Source organism: Scyliorhinus torazame, chromosome 19 (genome assembly GCF_047496885.1).
Source record: "Scyliorhinus torazame isolate Kashiwa2021f chromosome 19, sScyTor2.1, whole genome shotgun sequence".
NCBI classification, from domain to species: Eukaryota; Metazoa; Chordata; class Chondrichthyes; order Carcharhiniformes; family Scyliorhinidae; genus Scyliorhinus; species Scyliorhinus torazame.
Window position 1 is genome coordinate 30,538,309 of NC_092725.1, and position 21,458 is coordinate 30,559,766.

Sequence of the window (21,458 nt, forward strand, 5' to 3'; positions counted from 1 at the left end):
GTTAGATACAGAGTAAAGCTCCCTCTACACTGTCCCCATCAAACACTCCCAGGACAGGTACAGCACGGGGTTAGATACAGAGTAAAGCTCCCTCTACACTGTCCCCATCAAACACTCCCAGGACAGGTGCAGCACGGGGTTAGATATAGAGTAAAACTCCCTCTACACTGTCCTCATCAATCACTCCCAGGACAGGTACAGCACGGGGATAGATACAGAGTAAAGCTCCCTCTACACTGTCCCCATCAAACACTCCCAGGACAGGTACAGCACGGGGCTAGATACAGAGTAAAGCTCCCTCTACACTGTCCCCATCAAACACTCCCAGGACAGGTACAGCACGGGGTTAGATACAGAGTAAAGCTCCCTCTACAGTGTCCCCATCAAACACTCCCAGGACAGGTACAGCACGGGGTTAGATACAGAGTAAAGCTCCCTCTACACTGTCCCCATCAAACACTCCCAGGACAGGTACAGGACGGGGTTAGATACAGAGTAAAGCTCCCTCTACACTGTCCCCATCAATCACTCCCAGGACAGGTACTCCTGGGGCGCGGCTCCCGACGACACGCGAGAATCTCGACACCATCCCAGAAAGGGGCCCCCCACACGCCCGTTTGATCGAGTGGCTAACCTCCCGCCTGCCGTGCCTTCGACATCCGCCCCCTCCACCCTCTGACGCAGCAGCGGCTGTGTGTACCGTCGACCAGACGCGCCGCTGCCACTCTCTCCTCAGACAGCATCTTCCACACCGGCCACCTCTACCCCCCTCGAGAGACAGCAGACGCACTGGGAACACCCAACTCCCCGTGAGTCCCCCTCCGGACCCCCCACACTACACACCACCCTAATTCAGACGCACATCCAAGTTCCCCCTGGAGGGCCAGGTAGAATTGGGGTAAAGACTCGGGTATTGTCTCCATTATTTCTGAAAGATACCCTACCTCCCCCTTGGAATTAGTCTCCTCTCTCCTTATAGCAACTAATATCTCTCTCTGCCTCTCTCCCTTTCTCTCTGTCTCTCTCTCTGTCTCTCCCTCTCTCTGCCTCTCTTCTCTCTCTCTCTGTCTGCCTCTCTTTCTCCTTCCCTCTCTTCCTCTCTCTCTGTCTCTTTCACTCTGTCTCTCTCTCTGTCTCTCTCTCTGTCTCTCCCTCTCTCTGCCTCTCTCTCTTTCTCTCTGTCTCGCCCTCGCTGCCTCTCTTTCTCTCTCACTGCGTGTGTCTGTCCATCTCCTGTATTGACATCAGTGGCTGGGTCTCTGCCTGACTCAGCGGGAAGTCAGGAATGTCTGGGATGGTGGTGGGACGGAGCAGAGAGAGAGAGAGAGAGAGACAGAGAGAGTGAGGGAGCGACGCCGCAGGATCAGAAGTCTGTGGAGAAATCTCTGGCCAAACTGTGAACTCTCTCCGAGTCTAATTGAAGTCGGGCGAAGGTTGCGAAGGAAAGGGGGAGGACGCCGCGACGTGTTAGCGCCTTCGCACTCCACAACTGGTCTCCGAGAGGGTTTCGCGCTGTGCCGTTTTGCCAGCGAGACGGGCAGGGGGGCAGGGCCCAGTCGGAACGGCAATGGAGGCCATCAATGCTTCGGGATTCGTTGTCAACTCGTCGGAGGCCCACCCGCAATCTGGCGAGGGGTTGGCGGTGCCCGCGTTCATCGGCGGCGTCCTCTCGTTGATGTGCCTGGCAGGTGTGGTGGGTAACGCCTACACGTTGGTGCTGATGTGCCGGTCCCTGCGTTCGAGCGCCTCCATGTACGTCCACGTGGTCAACCTGGCGCTGGCGGACCTGCTCTACCTCTCCACTGTGCCGTTCATCGTCTACAACAGTCTGGTCAAGGACTGGGCCTTCGGCGAGGTGGGCTGCCGGGCCCTGCTGGCTCTCGATCTACTCACCATGCACGCCAGCATCTTCACCCTGGCCCTGATGAGCTGCGAGCGGCACGCCGCCGTCACGCGACCCCTGCAGGCCGCCACGGGGAGGGCCCGGGCCCCCCGCCGGCTGCTGGCGGCCCTGGTCTGGCTGCTCTCCTTCTGCCTGACACTGCCCATGATGGTGAGCATCCAGCTGGAGGTGAGGGAGCTGGAGGAGGGAGCGCCGCGGCGCCTGTGCACCCCGGGCTGGAGCGAGGAGGACAACCGGCTGTACCTGACGCTGCTGTTCGGCACCAGCTTCCTCGGGCCCGGCCTACTCATCGGCTACCTGTACGCAGGCCTGGCTCGGGCCTACTGGCGGGCGCAGACCAGAGCCCCCATCCGCCGCTCGCCCAAGCTCAGGGTGGTGACCCTGGTCTTCGCCATCGTCCTGACCTACTGGGCCTGCTTCCTGCCCTTCTGGGTATGGCAGCTCTTCCTGCTCTACACGCCGTCCTTCCAACTCTCCTTCCGGGCCCAGAGCCGCATCAACGAGCTGGTGACCTGCCTGACCTACGGCAACAGCTGCGTCAACCCCTTCCTCTACACCCTGCTGACCAGGAACTACCGGCAGTACCTCCGGGGCCGGCAGAGGGCCACACAGCCCCCCTACTGCCACAGGACAGCCCCCGGGGCTACATTCCGCAAGGCCGAGGCGGCAGTGCCCAACCCGGAGCGGCGGCGCTCCAATCCCTCACCCGGGCTGTCGGGAGACGCCACCTTATAAAACCGAGGTAAGGCCATCACCCGGTTTATCGAGGGGGTCGGGGTGGTTTATATATAGAATAACTGATACCCGGGAGTGAGTTACTGACTGGAATCTAATCTAGGGGTTCGGTGTGGTTTATATATATAGAATAACTGATACCCGGGAGTGAGTTACAGACTGGAATCTAATCTAGGGGTTCGGTGTGGTTAAGAAAAGAATAACAGATACCTGGGAGTGAGTTCCAGACTGGAATCTAATCGAGGGGTTCGGTGTGGTTTATATATAGAATAACAGATACCCGGGAGTGAGTTACAGGCTGGAATCTAATCGAGGGGTTCGGGGTGGTTTATATATAGAATAACAGATACCCGGGAGTGAGTTACAGACTGGAATCTAATCGAGGGGTTCGGGGTGGTTTATATATAGAATAACAGATACCCGGGAGTGAGTTACAGACTGGAATCTAATCGAGGGGTTCGGGGTGGTTTATATATAGAATAACAGATACCCGGGAGTGAGTTACAGACTGGAATCTAATCTAGGGGTTCGGTGTGGTTTATATATAGAATAACAGGTACCCGGGAGTGAATTACAGACTGGAATCTAATCGAGGGGTTCGGGGTGGTTTATATTTAGAATAACAGATACCCGGGAGTGAGTTACAGACTGGAATCTAATCTAGGGGTTTGGGGTGGTTTATATATAGAATAACAGGTACCCGGGAGTGAATTACAGACTGGAATCTAATCGAGGGGTTCGGGGTGGTTTATATTTAGAATAACAGATACCCGGGAGTGAGTTACAGACTGGAATCTAATCGAGGGGTACGGGGAGGTTGATATATAGAATAACAGATACCCGGGAGTGAGTTACAGACAGGAATCTAATCGAGGGGTACGGGGAGGTTGATATATAGAATAACAGATACCCGGGAGTGAGTTACAGACAGGAATCTAATCGAGGGGTTCGGGTGGTTTATATATAGAATAACAGATACCGGGAGTGAGTTACAGACTGGAATCTAATCGAGGGGTTCAGGGTGGTTTTATATATAGAATAACAGATACCCAGGAGTAAATTACTGACTGGAATCTAATCGAGGGGTTCAGGGGGGTTTATATATAGAATAACAGATACCCGGGAGTGAGTTACAGACTGGAATCTAATCGAGGGGTTCAGGGTGGTTTTATATATAGAATAACAGATACCCAGGAGTAAATTACTGACTGGAATCTAATCGAGGGGTTCAGGGGGGTTTATATATAGAATAACAGATACCCGGGAGTGAGTTACAGACTGGAATCTAATCGAGGGGTTCAGGGTGGTTTTATATAGAATAACAGATACCCGGGAGTGAGTTACAGACTGGAATCTAATCAAGGGGTTCGGGGTGGTTTATATATAGAATAACAGATACCCGGGAGTGAGTTACAGACTGGAATCTAATCGAGGGGTTCAGGGTGGTTTTATATATAGAATAACAGATACCCAGGAGTAAATTACTGACTGGAATCTAATCGAGGGGTTCAGGGGGGTTTATATATAGAATAACAGATACCCGGGAGTGAGTTACAGACTGGAATCTAATCGAGGGGTTCAGGGTGGTTTTATATAGAATAACAGATACCCGGGAGTGAGTTACAGACTGGAATCTAATCAAGGGGTTCGGGGTGGTTTATATATAGAATAACAGATACCCGTGAGTGAGTTACAGACTGGAATCTAATTGAGTTGATCGGGGTGGTTTTTATATAGAATAACAGATGCCCGGGAATGAGTTACAGAATGGAATCTAATCGAGGGGTTCAGGGTGGTTTATGTATAGAATAACAGATACCCGTTAGTGAGTTACAGACTGGAATCTATTCGAGGTGTTTGGGGGCGTTTATATATAGAATAACAGATACCCGGGAGTGAGTTACAGACTGGAATCTAATCGAGGGGTTCGGGGTGGTTTATATATAGAATCACAGATACCTGCGAGTGACTTACAGACTGGAGTCTAATCGAGGGGTTGAGGGTGGTTTATATATAGAATAACAGATACCCGGGAGTGAGTTACAGACTGGAGTCTAATCGAAGGGATCGTGGTGGTTTATATATCGAATAACAGATACCCGGGAGTGAGATACAGACTGGAATCTAATCGAGGGGTTCAGGGTGGTTTATACATAGAATAACAGATACCTGGGAGTGAGTTACAGACTGGAATCTAATTGAGGGGTTCGGGGTGGTTTATATATAGAATAACAGACACCGGGAGTGAGTTACAGACTGGAATCTAATTGAGGGGTTCGGGGTGGTTTATATATAGAATAACAGATACCCGGGAGTGAGTTACAGACTGGAATCTAATCGCGGGGTTCGGGTGGTTTGTATATAGAATAACAGATAACCGGGAGTGAGTTACAGACCGGAATATAATCGAGGGGTTCGCAGTGGTTTATGTATAGAATAACAGATACCCGGGAGTGAGTTAAAGAGTGGAACCTAATCAATGGGTTCGGGGTGGTTTTTAGATAGAATAACAGGTACGTGGGAGAGAGTTACAGACTGGAATCTAATCGAGGTGATCGGGGGATTTATATAGAATAACAGTTACATGGGACTGGAATCTAATTGAGTGGGTTCAGTGTGGATTATACATAGAATAACAGATACCCGGGAATGAGTTACAGAATGGCATCTAAACGAGTGGTTCGGGGTGGTTTATATATGGAATAACAGATAGCCGGGAGTGAGGAACAGACTGGAATCTAATCGAGGGGTTCGAGGTGGTTTATATACAGAATAACAGATACCCGGGAGTGAGTTACAGATTGGAATCTAATCGAGGTTCATGGTGGTTTATACATAGAAGAACAGATACCCGGGAGTGAGTTACAGACTGGAATCTAATCGAGGGGTTCAGGGTGGTTTAAATATAGAATAACAGATACCCGGGAGTGAGTTACAGACCGGAATCTAATTGAGGGGTTCAGGGTGGTTTATATATAGAAGAACAGATACCCGGGAGTATGTTAAAGACTGGAATCTAATCGAGGGGTTCGTGGATGTTTAAATGTAGAATAACAGATACCCGGGAGTGAGTTACAGACTGGAATCTAATTGAGATGATCGGGGTGGTTTTTATATAGAATAACAGATACCCGGGAATGAGTTACAGAATGGAATCTAATCGAGGGTTTCAGCGTGGTTTATATATAGAATAACAGATACCCGTGAGTGAGTTACAGGCTGGAATCTAATTGAGATGATCGGGGTGGTTTTTATATAGAATAACAGATACCCGGGAATGAGTTACAGATTGGAATCTAATCGAGGGTTTCATCGTGGTTTATATATAGAATAACAGATACCCGGGAGTGGGTGACAGACTGGAGTCTAATCGAAGGGTTCAGGGTGGTTTATATATAGAATAACAGATACCCGGTGGTGAGTTACAGACTGGAATCTAATCGAGTGGTTCGGGGTGGTTTATATATAGAATCACAGATACCCGGGAGTGAGTTACAGACTGGAATCTAATCGAGGGGTTCGGGGTGGTTTATATATAGAATCACAGATACCCGGGAGTGAGTTACAGACTGGAATCTAATCGAAGGGTTCGGGTGGCTTTATACATAGAATAACAGATACTCGGGAGTGAGTCATAGACAGGAATCTAATCGAGGGATTTGGGGTGGTTTATATATAGAATAACAGATACCCTGGAGTGAGTTACAGACTGGAATCTAATCGAAGGGTTCGGGGTGGTTTATATATAGAATAACAGATACCTGGGAGTGAGTTACAGACTGGAATCTAATCGAAGGGTTCGGGGTGGTTCATATAAAGAATAACAGATACCCGGGAGTGAGTTACAGACTGGAATCTAATCGAGGGGTTCGGGTGGTTTATATACAGAACAACAGATACCCGGGAGTGAGTAACAGACTGGAATCTAATCAAGGGGTTTGGGTGGTTTATATATAGAATAACAGATACACGGGATTGAATTACAGACTGGAATCCAATCTAGGGGTGTGGGGCGCTTTATGTATAGAATAACAGATACTTTAGTGAGTTACAGGCAGGATCTAATCGAGGGGTTCTGAATGGTTTAGAGACAGAATTACAGATGCCCGGGTGTGGGTTACAGACTGGAATCTTATCGAGGGGTTCGGGTGGTTTATATACAGAACAACAGATACCCGGGAGTGAGTTACAGACTGGAATCTAATCGAGGGGTTCGGGGTGGTTCATATAAAGAATAACAGATACCCGGGAGTGAGTTACAGACTGGAATTTAATCAAGGGGTTCGGGTGGTTTATATATAGAATAACAGATACACGGGATTGAATTCCAGACTGGAATCCAATCTAGGGGTGTGGGGCGCTTTATATATAGAATAACAGATACTTTAGTGAGTTACAGACAGGATCTAATCGAGGGGTTCTGAATGGTTTAGAGACAGAATTACAGATGCCCGGGTGTGGGTTACAGACGGGAATCGAATCGAGGGGTTCGGGGAGGTTTATATACAGAATAACAGACATGCGGGAGTGGGTTACAGACTGGAATCTAATTGTGGTGTTCGGGGTGGTTTATATATAGAATAACAGACATGCGGGAGTGGGTTACAGACTGGAATCTAATTGTGGTGTTCGGATTGGTTTTTATATAGAATAACAGAAACCCAGGTGTGCGTTACAGAATGGAATCTATCGAGGGGTTCGGGGTGTGTTGTGGTACACCACTGTACTTCCCTCGCATTGTACATAGTTATATAATAGTTGTGTGTAACGTGGCCCTGTAATCCTGTGTATGGTACTGTGTATTGAACTGTAGCTCTGTAGAGGTTCGGTCACCTGTATGTAACCTGACCTGGCCACGGAGAGCTCCGCCTTGGCCTCTCCCCCGGGAGTTAAGTATAAGACCCAACTTCCGAGACCGGGCCCATTTTGTCTGGGGTAGTCTGTGTTGGGTAAGCTTCCTATGTAGTGTATTAAAGCGTTGGTTAAAGTCTCACATGTCTTTGTGGTTCTTGACGCTTAGTGCATCAGGGTGATTTATATTCAGAATTGCAAATATCCGGGAGTGAGTTACAGATTGGAAACTAATCGAGGGTTTCGGGGTGGTTTATATATAGACTACCATATACCCCGGAGTGAGATACAGACTGGAATCTAATCGAGGGGTTCGGGGTGGTTTATATATAGAATAACAGATACCCGGGAGTGAGTTACAGACTGGAATCAAATCGAGGGATTCGGTCTGGTTTATATACAGAATAACAGATACCCGGGATTGAGGTTCAGACTGGAATCTAATCGAGGGTTTGGGGTGGTTTATATATAGAATAACAGATACCTGGGAGTGAGTTACAGACTGGAATCTAATCGAGGGGTTCGGGGTGGCTTTATGTATAAAATAACAGATACCCGGGAGTGAGTTACAGACTGGAATCTAATCGAGGGGTTCGGGGTGGTTTATATATAGAATAACAGATACCCGGGAGTGAGTTACAGACTGGAATCTAATTGAGGGGTTCGGGGTGGTATATATATAGAATACCAGATACCCGGGAGTGAGTTACAGACTGGAATCTAATCGAGGGGTTCAGGGTGGTTTATATATAGAATAACAGACACCCGGAAGTGAGTTACAGACTGGAATCTAATCGAGGGGTTCGGGGTGTTTTATATATAGAATAACAGATACCCGGGAGTGAGTTACAGACTGGAACCTAATCGAGGGGTTCGGGGTGGTTTATATATAGAATAACAGATACCCGGGAGTGAGTTACAGACTGGAATCTAATCGAGGGGTTCGGGGTGGTTTATATATAGAATAACAGATACCCGGGAGTGAGTTACAGACTGGAATCTAATCGAGGTGTTCGTGGTGGTTTATATATAGAATCACAGATACCTGCGAGTGAGTTACAGACTGGAGTCTAATCGAGGAGATCGTGGTGGTTTATATATAGAATAACAGATACCCGGGAGTGAGTTACAGACTGGAATCTAATCGAGGGGTTCGGGTTGGTTTATATATAGAATAACAGATACCCGGGAGTGAGATACAGACTGGAATCTAATCGAGGGGTTCGGGTGGGTTTATATATAGAATAACAGACACCCGGGAGTGAGTTACAGACTGGAATCTAATCGAGGGGTTTGGGGTGTTTTATATATAGAATAACAGATACCCGGGAGTGAGTTACAGACTGGAATCTAATCGAGGGGTTCGGGTGGTTTATATATAGAATAACAGATACCCGGGAGTGAGTTACAGACTGTAATCTAATCGAGGGCTTCATGGTGGTTTATATATAGAATAACAGATACCCGGGAGTGAGTTACAGACTGGAATCTAATCGAGCGTTTCGGGGTGGCTTTATACATAGAATAACAGGTACCCGGGAGTGAGTTACAACTGGAATCTAATCGAGGGGATTGTGATGATTTATATTTAGAATAATAGATACCCGGGAGTGAGTTAGAGACTGAAATCTAATCTAGGGGTTCGAGGTGGTTTATATATAGAATAACAGATACCCTGGAGTGAGTTACAGACTGGAATCTAATCGAGGGGTTTGGGTGGCTAATATATAGAATAACACATGCGCGGGAGTGAGTTACAGACTGGAATCTAATCGAGGGGTTCGGGGTGCTTTATATATAGAATAACAGATACCCGGGAGTGAGTTACAGACTGGAATCTAATCGAGGGGTTCGGGGTGGCTTATATATAGAATAACAGATACCCGGGAGTGAGTTACAGACTGGAATCTAATCAAGGGGTTCAGGGTGGTTTTTTATCGAATAACAGATACCCGGGAGTGAGTTGCAGACTGGAATCTAATCGAGGGGTTCAGGGTGGTTTATATATCGAATAACAGTTACCCGGGAGTGAGTTACAGACTGGAATCTAATCGAAGGGTTCAGGGTGATTTATATATAGAATAACAGATACCGGCAGTGAGTTACAGACTGGAATCTAATCGAAGGTTTCAGGGTGATTTATATATAAAATAACAGATACCCAGGAGTGAGTTACAACTGGAATCTAATCGAGGGGTTTGTGGTGGTTTATATTTAGAATCATTGATACCCGGGAGTGAGTTACAGACTGGGATCTAATCGAGGGGTTCTGGATGATTTAGAGGTAGAATAACAGATACCCGGGAGTGAGTTACAGTCTGGAAAATAATAGAGGGGTTCGAGCTGGTTTATATATAGAATAACAGGTACCAGGTTGTGAGTTGCAGACTGGAACCTAATCGAGGGGATTGGAGTGGTTTATATATAGAATAACAGATACCCGGGAGTGAGTTACAGACTGGAATCTAATCGAGGGGTTCGGGTGGTTTATATATAGAATAACAGATACCCGGGAGTGAGTTACAGACTGGAATCTAATCGAGGGGTTCAGGGTGGTTTATATATAGAATAACAGATACCCGGGAGTGAGTTACAGACTGGAATCTAATCGAGGGGTTCGGGGTGCTTTATATATAGAATAACAGATACCCGGGAGTGAGTTACAGACTGGAATCTAATCGAGGGGTTCGGGGTGGTTCATATAAAGAATAACAGATACCCGGGAGTGAGTTACAGACTGGAATCTAATCGAGCGGTTTGGGGTGGCTTTATACATAGAATAACAGATACCCAGGAGTGAGTTACAACTGGAATCTAATCGAGGGGTTTGTGGTGATTTTTATTTAGAATAATAGATACCCGGGAGTGAGTTAGAGACTGGAATCTAATCGAGGGGTTCGAGGTGGTTTATATATAGAATAACAGATACCCGGGAGTGAGTTACAGACTGGAATCTAATCGAGGGGTTTGGGTGGTTTATATATAGAATAACACATGCGCGGGAGTGAGTTACAGACTGGAATCTAATCGAGGGGTTCGGGGTGCTTTATATATTGAATAACAGATACCCGGGAGTGAGTTACAGACTGGAATCTAATCGAGGGGTTCGGGGTGGCTTATATATAGAATAACAGATACCCGGGAGTGAGTTACAGACTGGAATCTAATCAAGGGGTTCAGGGTGGTTTATATATAGAATAACAGATACCCGGGAGTGAGTTACAGACTGGAATCTAATCGAGGGGTTCGGGGTGGATCATATAAAGAATAACAGATACCCGGGATTGAGTTACAGACTGGAATCTAATCGAGGGGTTTGGGGTGGTTCATATAAAGAATAACAAATACCCGGGAGTGAATTACAGACTGGAATCCAATCTAGGGGTGTGGGGCGCTTTATATATAGATTAACAGATACTTTAGTGAGTTACAGACAGGATCTAATCGAGGGGTTCTGAATGGTTTAGAGACAGAATTACAAATGCCCGGGTGTGGGTTACAGACTGGAATCTAAGCGAGGGGTTCGGAATGGTTTATATATAGAATACCAGACATGCGGGAGCGATTTAAAGACTGGAATCTAATTGTGGTGTTCGGATTGGTTTATATGTAGAATATCAGATATCCAGGTGTGCGTTACAGAATGGAATCTAATCGAGGGGATCGGGGTGATTTATATTCAGAATTACAAATATCCGGGAGTGAGTTACAGATTGGAATCTAATCGAGGGGATCGGGGTGATTTATATTCAGAATTACAAATATCCGGGAGTGAGTTACAGATTGGAATCTAATCGAGGTGTACGGGGTGGTTTATATGGAATAACAGATACCTGGGAGTGAGTTACAGACAGGAATCTAATCGAGGGGTTCGGGGTGGTTTATATATAGACTACCATATACCCCGGAGTGAGATACAGACTGGATTCAAATCGAGGGATTCGATCTGGTTTATATATAGAATACCAGACACCAGGGATTGAGTTTCAGACTGGAATCTAATCGAGGGTTTGGGGTGGTTTATATATTGAAGAACCGATACTTTGGTGAGTTACAGAGGGGACCCATTCGACGGGTTCGGACTTGTTTAGAGACAGCATTACAGATACCCGGGAGTGGGTTGCAGACTGGAATCGCATTGAGGGGTTCGGGGTGGTTTATATATAGAATAACAGATACCCGGGAATGAGTTACATACTGGAATCTAATCAAGGGGTTCGGGGTGGTATATATATAGAATAACAGAAACCCAGGAGTGAGTTACAGACTGGAATCTAATCGAGGGGTTCAGGGAGGTTTATATATAGAATCACAGATACCCGGAAGTGAGTTACAGACTGGAATCTAATCGAGGAGTTCGGGGTGGTTTATATATAGAATAACAGATACCCGGGAGTGAGTTACAGACTGGAATCTAATCGAGGAGTTCGTGGTGGTTTATATAGAGAATAACAGATACCCGGGAGTGAGTTACAGACTGGAATCTAATCGAGGAGTTCGGGGTGGTTTATATATAGAATAACAGATACCCGGGAGTGAGTTATAGACTGGAATCTAATCGAGGAGTTCGTGGTGGTTTATATAGAGAATAACAGATACCAGGGAGTGAGTTACAGACTGGAATTTAATCGAGGGGTTCAGGGTGGTTTATAACAGATACCATGTAGTGAGTTATAGACAGGAATCTAATCGAGGTGTTCGAGGTGGTTTATATATAGAATAACAGATACCCGGGTGTGAGTTACAGACTGGAATCTAATCGAGGGGTTCAGGGTGGTTTATATATAGAATAACAGGTACCAGGGAGTGAGTTACAGACAGGAATCTAATCGAGGGGTTCGGGGTGGGTTTTATATAGAATAACAGATACCCGGGAGTGAGTTACAGACTGGAATCTAATCGAGGGGTTCGGCGTGGTGTATATACAGAATAACAGATACCCGGGAGTGAGTTACAGACTGGAATCTAATCGAGGGGTTCGGGGTGGTTTATATATAGAATAACAGGTACCAGGGAGTGAGTTACAGACTGGAATCTAATCGAGGGATTCAGGGTGGTTTATATATATATAGAATAACAGATACCCGGGAGTGAGTTAAACACTGGAATCTAATCGAAGGGTTCGTGGTGGTTTATATATACAATACCAGATACCCGGGGGTGAGTTACAGACTGGAATCTATTCGAGGGGTTCGGGGTGGTTAATAGACAGAGTAACAGATACCAGGGAGTGAGTTACAGACTGGAATCTATTCGAGGGGTTCGGGGTGGTTAATAGACAGAATAACAGATACCCGGGAGTGAATTACAGACAGGAATCTAATCGAGGGGTTCGGGATGGTTTATATATAGAATAACAGATACCCGGGAGTGAGTTACAGACTGGAATCTAATCGAGGGTTTCGGGTGGTTTATATATAGAATAACAGATACCCGGGAGTGAGTTACAGACTGGAATCTAATCGAGGGGTTCAGGGTAGTTTATATATAGAATAACAGATACCCGGGAGTGAGTTACAGACTGGAATCTAATCGAGGGGTTCGGGGTGGTTTATATATAGAATAACAGATACCCGGGAGTGAGTTACAGACTGGAATCTAATCGAGGGGTTCAGGGTGGTTTATATATAGAATAACAGATACCCGGGAGTTAGTTACAGACTGGAATCTAATCGAGGGGTTCGGGGTGGTTCATATAAAGAATAACAGATACCCGGGAGTGAGTTACAGACTGGAATCTAATCGAGCGGTTCGGGGTGGCTTTATACATAGAATAACAGATACCCAGGAGTGAGTTACAACTGGAATCTAATCGAGGGGTTTGTGGTGATTTATATTTAGAATAATAGATACCCGGGAGTGAGTTAGAGACTGAAATCTAATCGAGGGGTTCGAGGTGGTTTATATATAGAATAACAGATACCCGGGAGTGAGTTACAGACTGGAATCTAATCGAGGGGTTTGGGTGGCTAATATATAGAATAACACATGCGCGGGAGTGAGTTACAGACTGGAATCTAATCAAGGGGTTCAGGGTGATTTATATATAGAATAACAGATACCCGGGAGTGAGTTACAGACTGGAATCTAAACGAGGGGTTCGGGGTGGATCATATAAAGAATAACAGATACCCGGGATTGAGTTACAGACTGGAATCTAATCGAGGAGTTTGGGGTGGTTCATATAAAGAATAACAAATACCCGGGAGTGAATTACAGACTGGAATCCAATCTAGGGGTGTGGGGCGCTTTATATATAGATTAGCAGATACTTTAGGGAGTTACAGACAGGATCTAATCGAGGGGTTCTGAATGGTTTAGAGACAGAATTACAGATGCCCGGGTGTGGGTTACAGACTGGAATCTAAGCGAGGGGTTCGGAATGGTTTATATATAGAATACCAGACATGCGGGAGTGAGTTACAGACTGGAATCAAATTGTGGTGTTCGGATTGGTTTATATGTAGAATAACAGATACCCAGGTGTGCGTTACAGAATGGAATCTAATCGAGGGGATCGGGGTGATTTATATTCAGAATTACAAATATCCGGGAGTGAGTTACAGATTGAAATCTAATCGAGGGGATCGGGGTGATTTATATTCAGAATTACAAATATCCGGGAGTGAGCTACAGATTGGAATCTAATCGAGGTGTACGGGGTGGTTTATATGGAATAACAGATACCTGGGAGTGAGTTACAGACAGGAATCTAATCGAGGGGTTCGGGGTGGTTTATATATAGACTACCATATACCCCGGAGTGAGATACAGACTGGATTCAAATCGAGGGATTCGATCTGGTTTATATATAGAATACCAGACACCAGGGATTGAGGTTCAGACTGGAATCTAATCGAGGGTTTGGGGTGGTTTATATATTGAAGAACCGATACTTTAGTGAGTTACAGAGGGGACCCATTCGACGGGTTCGGACTTGTTTAGAGACAGCATTACAGATACCCGGGAGTGGGTTGCAGACTGGAATCGCATTGAGGGGTTCGGTGTAGTTTATATATAGAATAACAGATACCCGGGAATGAGTTACAGACTGGAATCTAATCAAGGGGTTCGGGGTGGTATATATATATAGAATAAAAGAAACCCAGGAGTGAGTTACAGACTGGAATCTAATCGAGGGGTTCAGGGAGGTTTATATATAGAATCACAGATACCCGGAAGTGAGTTATAGACTGGAATTTAATCGAGGAGTTCGGGGTGGTTTATATAGAGAATCACAGATACCCGGAAGTGAGTTATAGACTGGAATCTAATCGAGGAGTTCGTGGTGGTTTATATAGAGAATAACAGATACCAGGGAGTGAGTTACAGACTGCAATTTAATCGAGGGGTTCAGGGTGGTTTATATATAGAATAACAGATACCATGTAGTGAGTTATAGACAGGAATCTAATCGAGGTGTTCGGGGTGGTTTATATATAGAATAACAGATACCCGGGAGTGAGTTACAGACTGGAATCTAATCGAGGGGTTCGGGGTGGTTTATATACAGAATAACAGATACCCGGGTGTGAGTTACAGACTGGAATCTAATCGAGGGGTTCAGGGTGGTTTATATATAGAATAACAGGTACCAGGGAGTGAGTTACAGACAGGAATCTAATCGAGGGGTTCGGGGTGGGTTTTATATAGAATAACAGATACCCGGGTGTGAGTTACAGACTGGAATCTAATCGAGGGATTCAGGGTGGTTTATATATGTATAGAATAACAGATACCCGGGAGTGAGTTAAACACTGGAATCTAATCGAAGGGTTCGTGGTGGTTTATATATACAATATCAGATACCCGGGGGTGAGTTACAGACTGGAATCTATTCGAGGGGTTCAGAGTGGTTTATATATAGAATAACAGGTACCAGGGAGTGAGTTACAGACAGGAATCTAATCGAGGGGTTCAGGGTGGGTTTTATATAGAATTACAGATACCCGGGTGTGAGTTACAGACTGGAATCTAATCGAGGGATTCAGGGTGGTTTATATATGTATAGAATAACAGATACCCGGGAGTGAGTTAAACACTGGAATCTAATCGAAGGGTTCGTGGTGGTTTATATATACAATACCAGATACCCGGGGGTGAGTTACAGACTGGAATCTATTCGAGGAGTTCGGGGTGGTTAATAGACAGAATAACAGATACCAGGGAGTGAGTTACAGACTGGAATCTAATCGAGGTGTTCGTGGTGGTTTATATATATAATAACAGATACCCGGGAGTGAGTTACAGACTGGACTCTAATCGAGGGGTTCGGGGTGGTTTATATATAGAATAACTGATACCCGGGAGTGAGTTACAGACTGGAATCTAATCGAGGGGTTCGTGGTGGTTTATATATAGAATAACAGATACCCGGGAGTGAGTTACAGACTGGACTCTAATCGAGGGGTTCGGGGTGGTTTATATATAGAATAACTGATACCCGGGAGTGAGTTACAGACTGGAATCTAATCGAGGGGTTCGGGGTGGTTTATACATAGAATAACAGATACCCGGGAGTGAGTTACAGACTGGAATCTAATCGAGGGGTTCGGGTGGTTTATATATAGAATAACAGATACCCGGGAGTGAGTTACAGACTGGAATCTAATCGAGGGGTTCAGGGTAGTTTATATAAAGAATAACAGATACCCGGGAGTGAGTTACAGACTGGAATCTAATCGAGCGGTTCGGGGTGGCTTTATACATAGAATAACAGGTACCCGGGAGTGAGTTACAACTGGAATCTAATCGAGGGGATTGTGATGATTTATATTTAGAATAATAGATACCCGGGAGTGAGTTAGAGACTGAAATCTAATCTAGGGGTTCGAGGTGGTTTATATATAGAATAACAGATACCCTGGAGTGAGTTACAGACTGGAATCTAATCGAGGGGTTTGGGTGGCTAATATATAGAATAACACATGCGCGGGAGTGAGTTACAGACTGGAATCTAATCGAGGGGTTCGGGGTGCTTTATATATAGAATAACAGATACCCGGGAGTGAGTTACAGACTGGAATCTAATCGAGGGGTTCGGGGTGGCTTATATATAGAATAACAGATACCCGGGAGTGAGTTACAGACTGGAATCTAATCAAGGGGTTCAGGGTGATTTATATATAGAATAACAGATACCCGGGAGTGAGTTACAGACTGGAATCTAATCGAGGGGTTCGGGGTGGATCATATAAAGAATAACAGATACCCGGGATTGAGTTACAGACTGGAATCTAATCGAGGGGTTTGGGGTGGTTCATATAAAGAATAACAAATACCCGGGAGTGAATTACAGACTGGAATCTAATCTAGGGGTGTGGGGTGCTTTATATATAGATTAACAGATACTTTAGTGAGTTACAGACAGGATCTAATCGAGGGGTTCTGAATGGTTTAGAGACAGAATTACAGATGCCCGGGTGTGGGTTACAGACTGGAATCTAAGCGAGGGGTTCGGAATGGTTTATATATAGAATACCAGACATGCGGGAGTGAGTTACAGACTGGAATCAAATTGTGGTGTTCGGATTGGTTTATATGTAGAATAACAGATACCTGGGAGTGAGTTACAGTCTGAAATCTAATCGAGGGGTTCAGGCTGGTTTATATATAGAATAACAGATACCCGGGAGTGAGTTACAGACTGGAATCTAATCGAGGCATTCGGGGCGGTTTATATTTAGAATAACTGATACCCAGGAGTGAGTTACAGACTGGAATCTAATCGAGGGGTTCGGGGTGGATAATATGTAGAATAACAGATACCCGGGAGTGAGTTACAGACTGGAATCTAATTGAGGGGTTAGGGGTGGTTTATTTATATAATTACAGATACCCGAGAGTGAGTTCCAAACTGGATTCTAATGGAGGGGTTCGGGGTGGTTTATATATAGAATAGCAGATACCCGGGAGTGAGTTACAGACTGGAATCTAATCGAGGGGTTCGGGGTGGATCATATAAAGAATAACAGATACCCGGGATTGAGTTACAGACTGGAATCTAATCGAGGGGTTTGGGGTGGTTCATATAAAGAATAACAAATACCCGGGAGTGAATTACAGACTGGAATCCAATCTAGGGGTGTGGGGCGCTTTATATATAGATTAGCAGATACTTTAGGGAGTTACAGACAGGATCTAATCGAGGGGTTCTGAATGGTTTAGAGACAGAATTACAGATGCCCGGGTGTGGGTTACAGACTGGAATCTAAGCGAGGGGTTCGGAATGGTTTATATATAGAATACCAGACATGCGGGAGTGAGTTACAGACTGGAATCAAATTGTGGTGTTCGGATTGGTTTATATGTAGAATAACAGATACCCAGGTGTGCGTTACAGAATGGAATCTAATCGAGGGGATCGGGGTGATTTATATTCAGAATTACAAATATCCGGGAGTGAGTTACAGATTGAAATCTAATCGAGGGGATCGGGGTGATTTATATTCAGAATTACAAATATCCGGGAGTGAGCTACAGATTGGAATCTAATCGAGGTGTACGGGGTGGTTTATATGGAATAACAGATACCTGGGAGTGAGTTACAGACAGGAATCTAATCGAGGGGTTCGGGGTGGTTTATATATAGACTACCATATACCCCGGAGTGAGATACAGACTGGATTCAAATCGAGGGATTCGATCTGGTTTATATATAGAATACCAGACACCAGGGATTGAGGTTCAGACTGGAATCTAATCGAGGGTTTGGGGTGGTTTATATATTGAAGAACCGATACTTTAGTGAGTTACAGAGGGGACCCATTCGACGGGTTCGGACTTGTTTAGAGACAGCATTACAGATACCCGGGAGTGGGTTGCAGACTGGAATCGCATTGAGGGGTTCGGTGTAGTTTATATATAGAATAACAGATACCCGGGAATGAGTTACAGACTGGAATCTAATCAAGGGGTTCGGGGTGGTATATATATATAGAATAAAAGAAACCCAGGAGTGAGTTACAGACTGGAATCTAATCGAGGGGTTCAGGGAGGTTTATATATAGAATCACAGATACCCGGAAGTGAGTTATAGACTGGAATTTAATCGAGGAGTTCGGGGTGGTTTATATAGAGAATCACAGATACCCGGAAGTGAGTTATAGACTGGAATCTAATCGAGGAGTTCGTGGTGGTTTATATAGAGAATAACAGATACCAGGGAGTGAGTTACAGACTGCAATTTAATCGAGGGGTTCAGGGTGGTTTATATATAGAATAACAGATACCATGTAGTGAGTTATAGACAGGAATCTAATCGAGGTGTTCGGGGTGGTTTATATATAGAATAACAGATACCCGGGAGTGAGTTACAGACTGGAATCTAATCGAGGGGTTCGGGGTGGTTTATATACAGAATAACAGATACCCGGGTGTGAGTTACAGACTGGAATCTAATCGAGGGGTTCAGGGTGGTTTATATAGAGAATAACAGGTACCAGGGAGTGAGTTACAGACAGGAATCTAATCGAGGGGTTCGGGGTGGGTTTTATATAGAATAACAGATACCCGGGTGTGAGTTACAGACTGGAATCTAATCGAGGGATTCAGGGTGGTTTATATATGTATAGAATAACAGATACCCGGGAGTGAGTTAAACACTGGAATCTAATCGAAGGGTTCGTGGTGGTTTATATATACAATACCAGATACCCGGGGGTGAGTTACAGACTGGAATCTATTCGAGGGGTTCAGGGTGGTTTATATATAGAATAACAGGTACCAGGGAGTGAGTTACAGACAGGAATCTAATCGAGGGGTTCAGGGTGGGTTTTATATAGAATTACAGATACCCGGGTGTGAGTTACAGACTGGAATCTAATCGAGGGATTCAGGGTGGTTTATATATGTATAGAATAACAGATACCCGGGAGTGAGTTAAACACTGGAATCTAATCGAAGGGTTCGTGGTGGTTTATATATACAATACCAGATACCCGGGGGTGAGTTACAGACTGGAATCTATTCGAGGAGTTCGGGGTGGTTAATAGACAGAATAACAGATACCAGGGAGTGAGTTACAGACTGGAATCTAATCGAGGTGTTCGTGGTGGTTTATATATATAATAACAGATACCCGGGAGTGAGTTACAGACTGGACTCTAATCGAGGGGTTCGGGGTGGTTTATATATAGAATAACTGATACCCGGGAGTGAGTTACAGACTGGAATCTAATCGAGGGGTTCGTGGTGGTTTATATATAGAATAACAGATACCCGGGAGTGAGTTACAGACTGGACTCTAATCGAGGGGTTCGGGGTGGTTTATATATAGAATAACTGATACCCGGGAGTGAGTTACAGACTGGAATCTAATCGAGGGGTTCGGGGTGGTTTATACATAGAATAACAGATACCCGGGAGTGAGTTACAGACTGGAATCTAATCGAGGGGTTCGGGTGGTTTATATATAGAATAACAGATACCCGGGAGTGAGTTACAGACTGGAATCTAATCGAGGGGTTCAGGGTAGTTTATATAAAGAATAACAGATACCCGGGAGTGAGTTACAGACTGGAATCTAATCGAGCGGTTCGGGGTGGCTTTATACATAGAATAACAGGTACCCGGGAGTGAGTTACAACTGGAATCTAATCGAGGGGATTGTGATGATTTATATTTAGAATAATAGATACCCGGGAGTGAGTTAGAGACTGAAATCTAATCTAGGGGTTCGAGGTGGTTTATATATAGAATAACAGATACCCTGGAGTGAGTTACAGACTGGAATCTAATCGAGGGGTTTGGGTGGCTAATATATAGAATAACACATGCGCGGGAGTGAGTTACAGACTGGAATCTAATCGAGGGGTTCGGGGTGCTTTATATATAGAATAACAGATACCCGGGAGTGAGTTACAGACTGGAATCTAATCGAGGGGTTCGGGGTGGCTTATATATAGAATAACAGATACCCGGGAGTGAGTTACAGACTGGAATCTAATCAAGGGGTTCAGGGTGATTTATATATAGAATAACAGATACCCGGGAGTGAGTTACAGACTGGAATCTAATCGAGGGGTTCGGGGTGGATCATATAAAGAATAACAGATACCCGGGATTGAGTTACAGACTGGAATCTAATCGAGGGGTTTGGGGTGGTTCATATAAAGAATAACAAATACCCGGGAGTGAATTACAGACTGGAATCTAATCTAGGGGTGTGGGGTGCTTTATATATAGATTAACAGATACTTTAGTGAGTTACAGACAGGATCTAATCGAGGGGTTCTGAATGGTTTAGAGACAGAATTACAGATGCCCGGGTGTGGGTTACAGACTGGAATCTAAGCGAGGGGTTCGGAATGGTTTATATATAGAATACCAGACATGCGGGAGTGAGTTACAGACTGGAATCAAATTGTGGTGTTCGGATTGGTTTATATGTAGAATAACAGATACCTGGGAGTGAGTTACAGTCTGAAATCTAATCGAGGGGTTCAGGCTGGTTTATATATAGAATAACAGATACCCGGGAGTGAGTTACAGACTGGAATCTAATCGAGGGGATCGGGGTGATTTATATTCAGAATTACAAATATCCGGGATTGAGTTTCAGACTGGAATCTAATCAAGGGTTTGGGGTGGTTTATATATAGAATAACAGATATCCGGGAGTGAGTTACAGACTGGAATCTAATCGAGGGGTTTGGGGTGGTTTATATATAGAATAACAGATACCCGGGAGTGAGATACAGACTGGAATCTAATCGAGGGGTTCGGGGTGGTTTATATATAGAATAACAGATACCCGGGAGTGAGTTACAGACTGGAATCTAATCGAGGGTTTGGGGTGGTTTATATATAGAATAACAGATACCCGGGAGTGAGTTACAGACTGGAATCTAATCGAGGGTTTGGGGTGGTTTATATATAGAATAACAGATACCCGGGAGTGAGTTACAGACTGGAATCTAATCGAGGGGTTCAGGCTGGTTTATATATAGAATAACAGATACCTGGGAGT

General features: G+C 45.0%; 1 protein-coding gene across 1 annotated transcript in view; it reads left to right on the plus strand.

Annotated features, from left to right (window-relative positions):
- The first annotated feature begins 1,174 nt into the window (after positions 1-1,174).
- Positions 1,175-21,458, plus strand: part of LOC140395885 (urotensin-2 receptor-like) — a 48,047-nt gene continuing 27,763 nt past the window's right edge. The window contains exon 1 of the mRNA XM_072483956.1: positions 1,175-2,645. Coding sequence (XP_072340057.1) covers positions 1,568-2,638 — 1,071 coding nt within the window. The 5' untranslated portion in view covers positions 1,175-1,567 and the 3' untranslated portion in view covers positions 2,639-2,645. The remainder of the gene's footprint in view (positions 2,646-21,458) is intronic.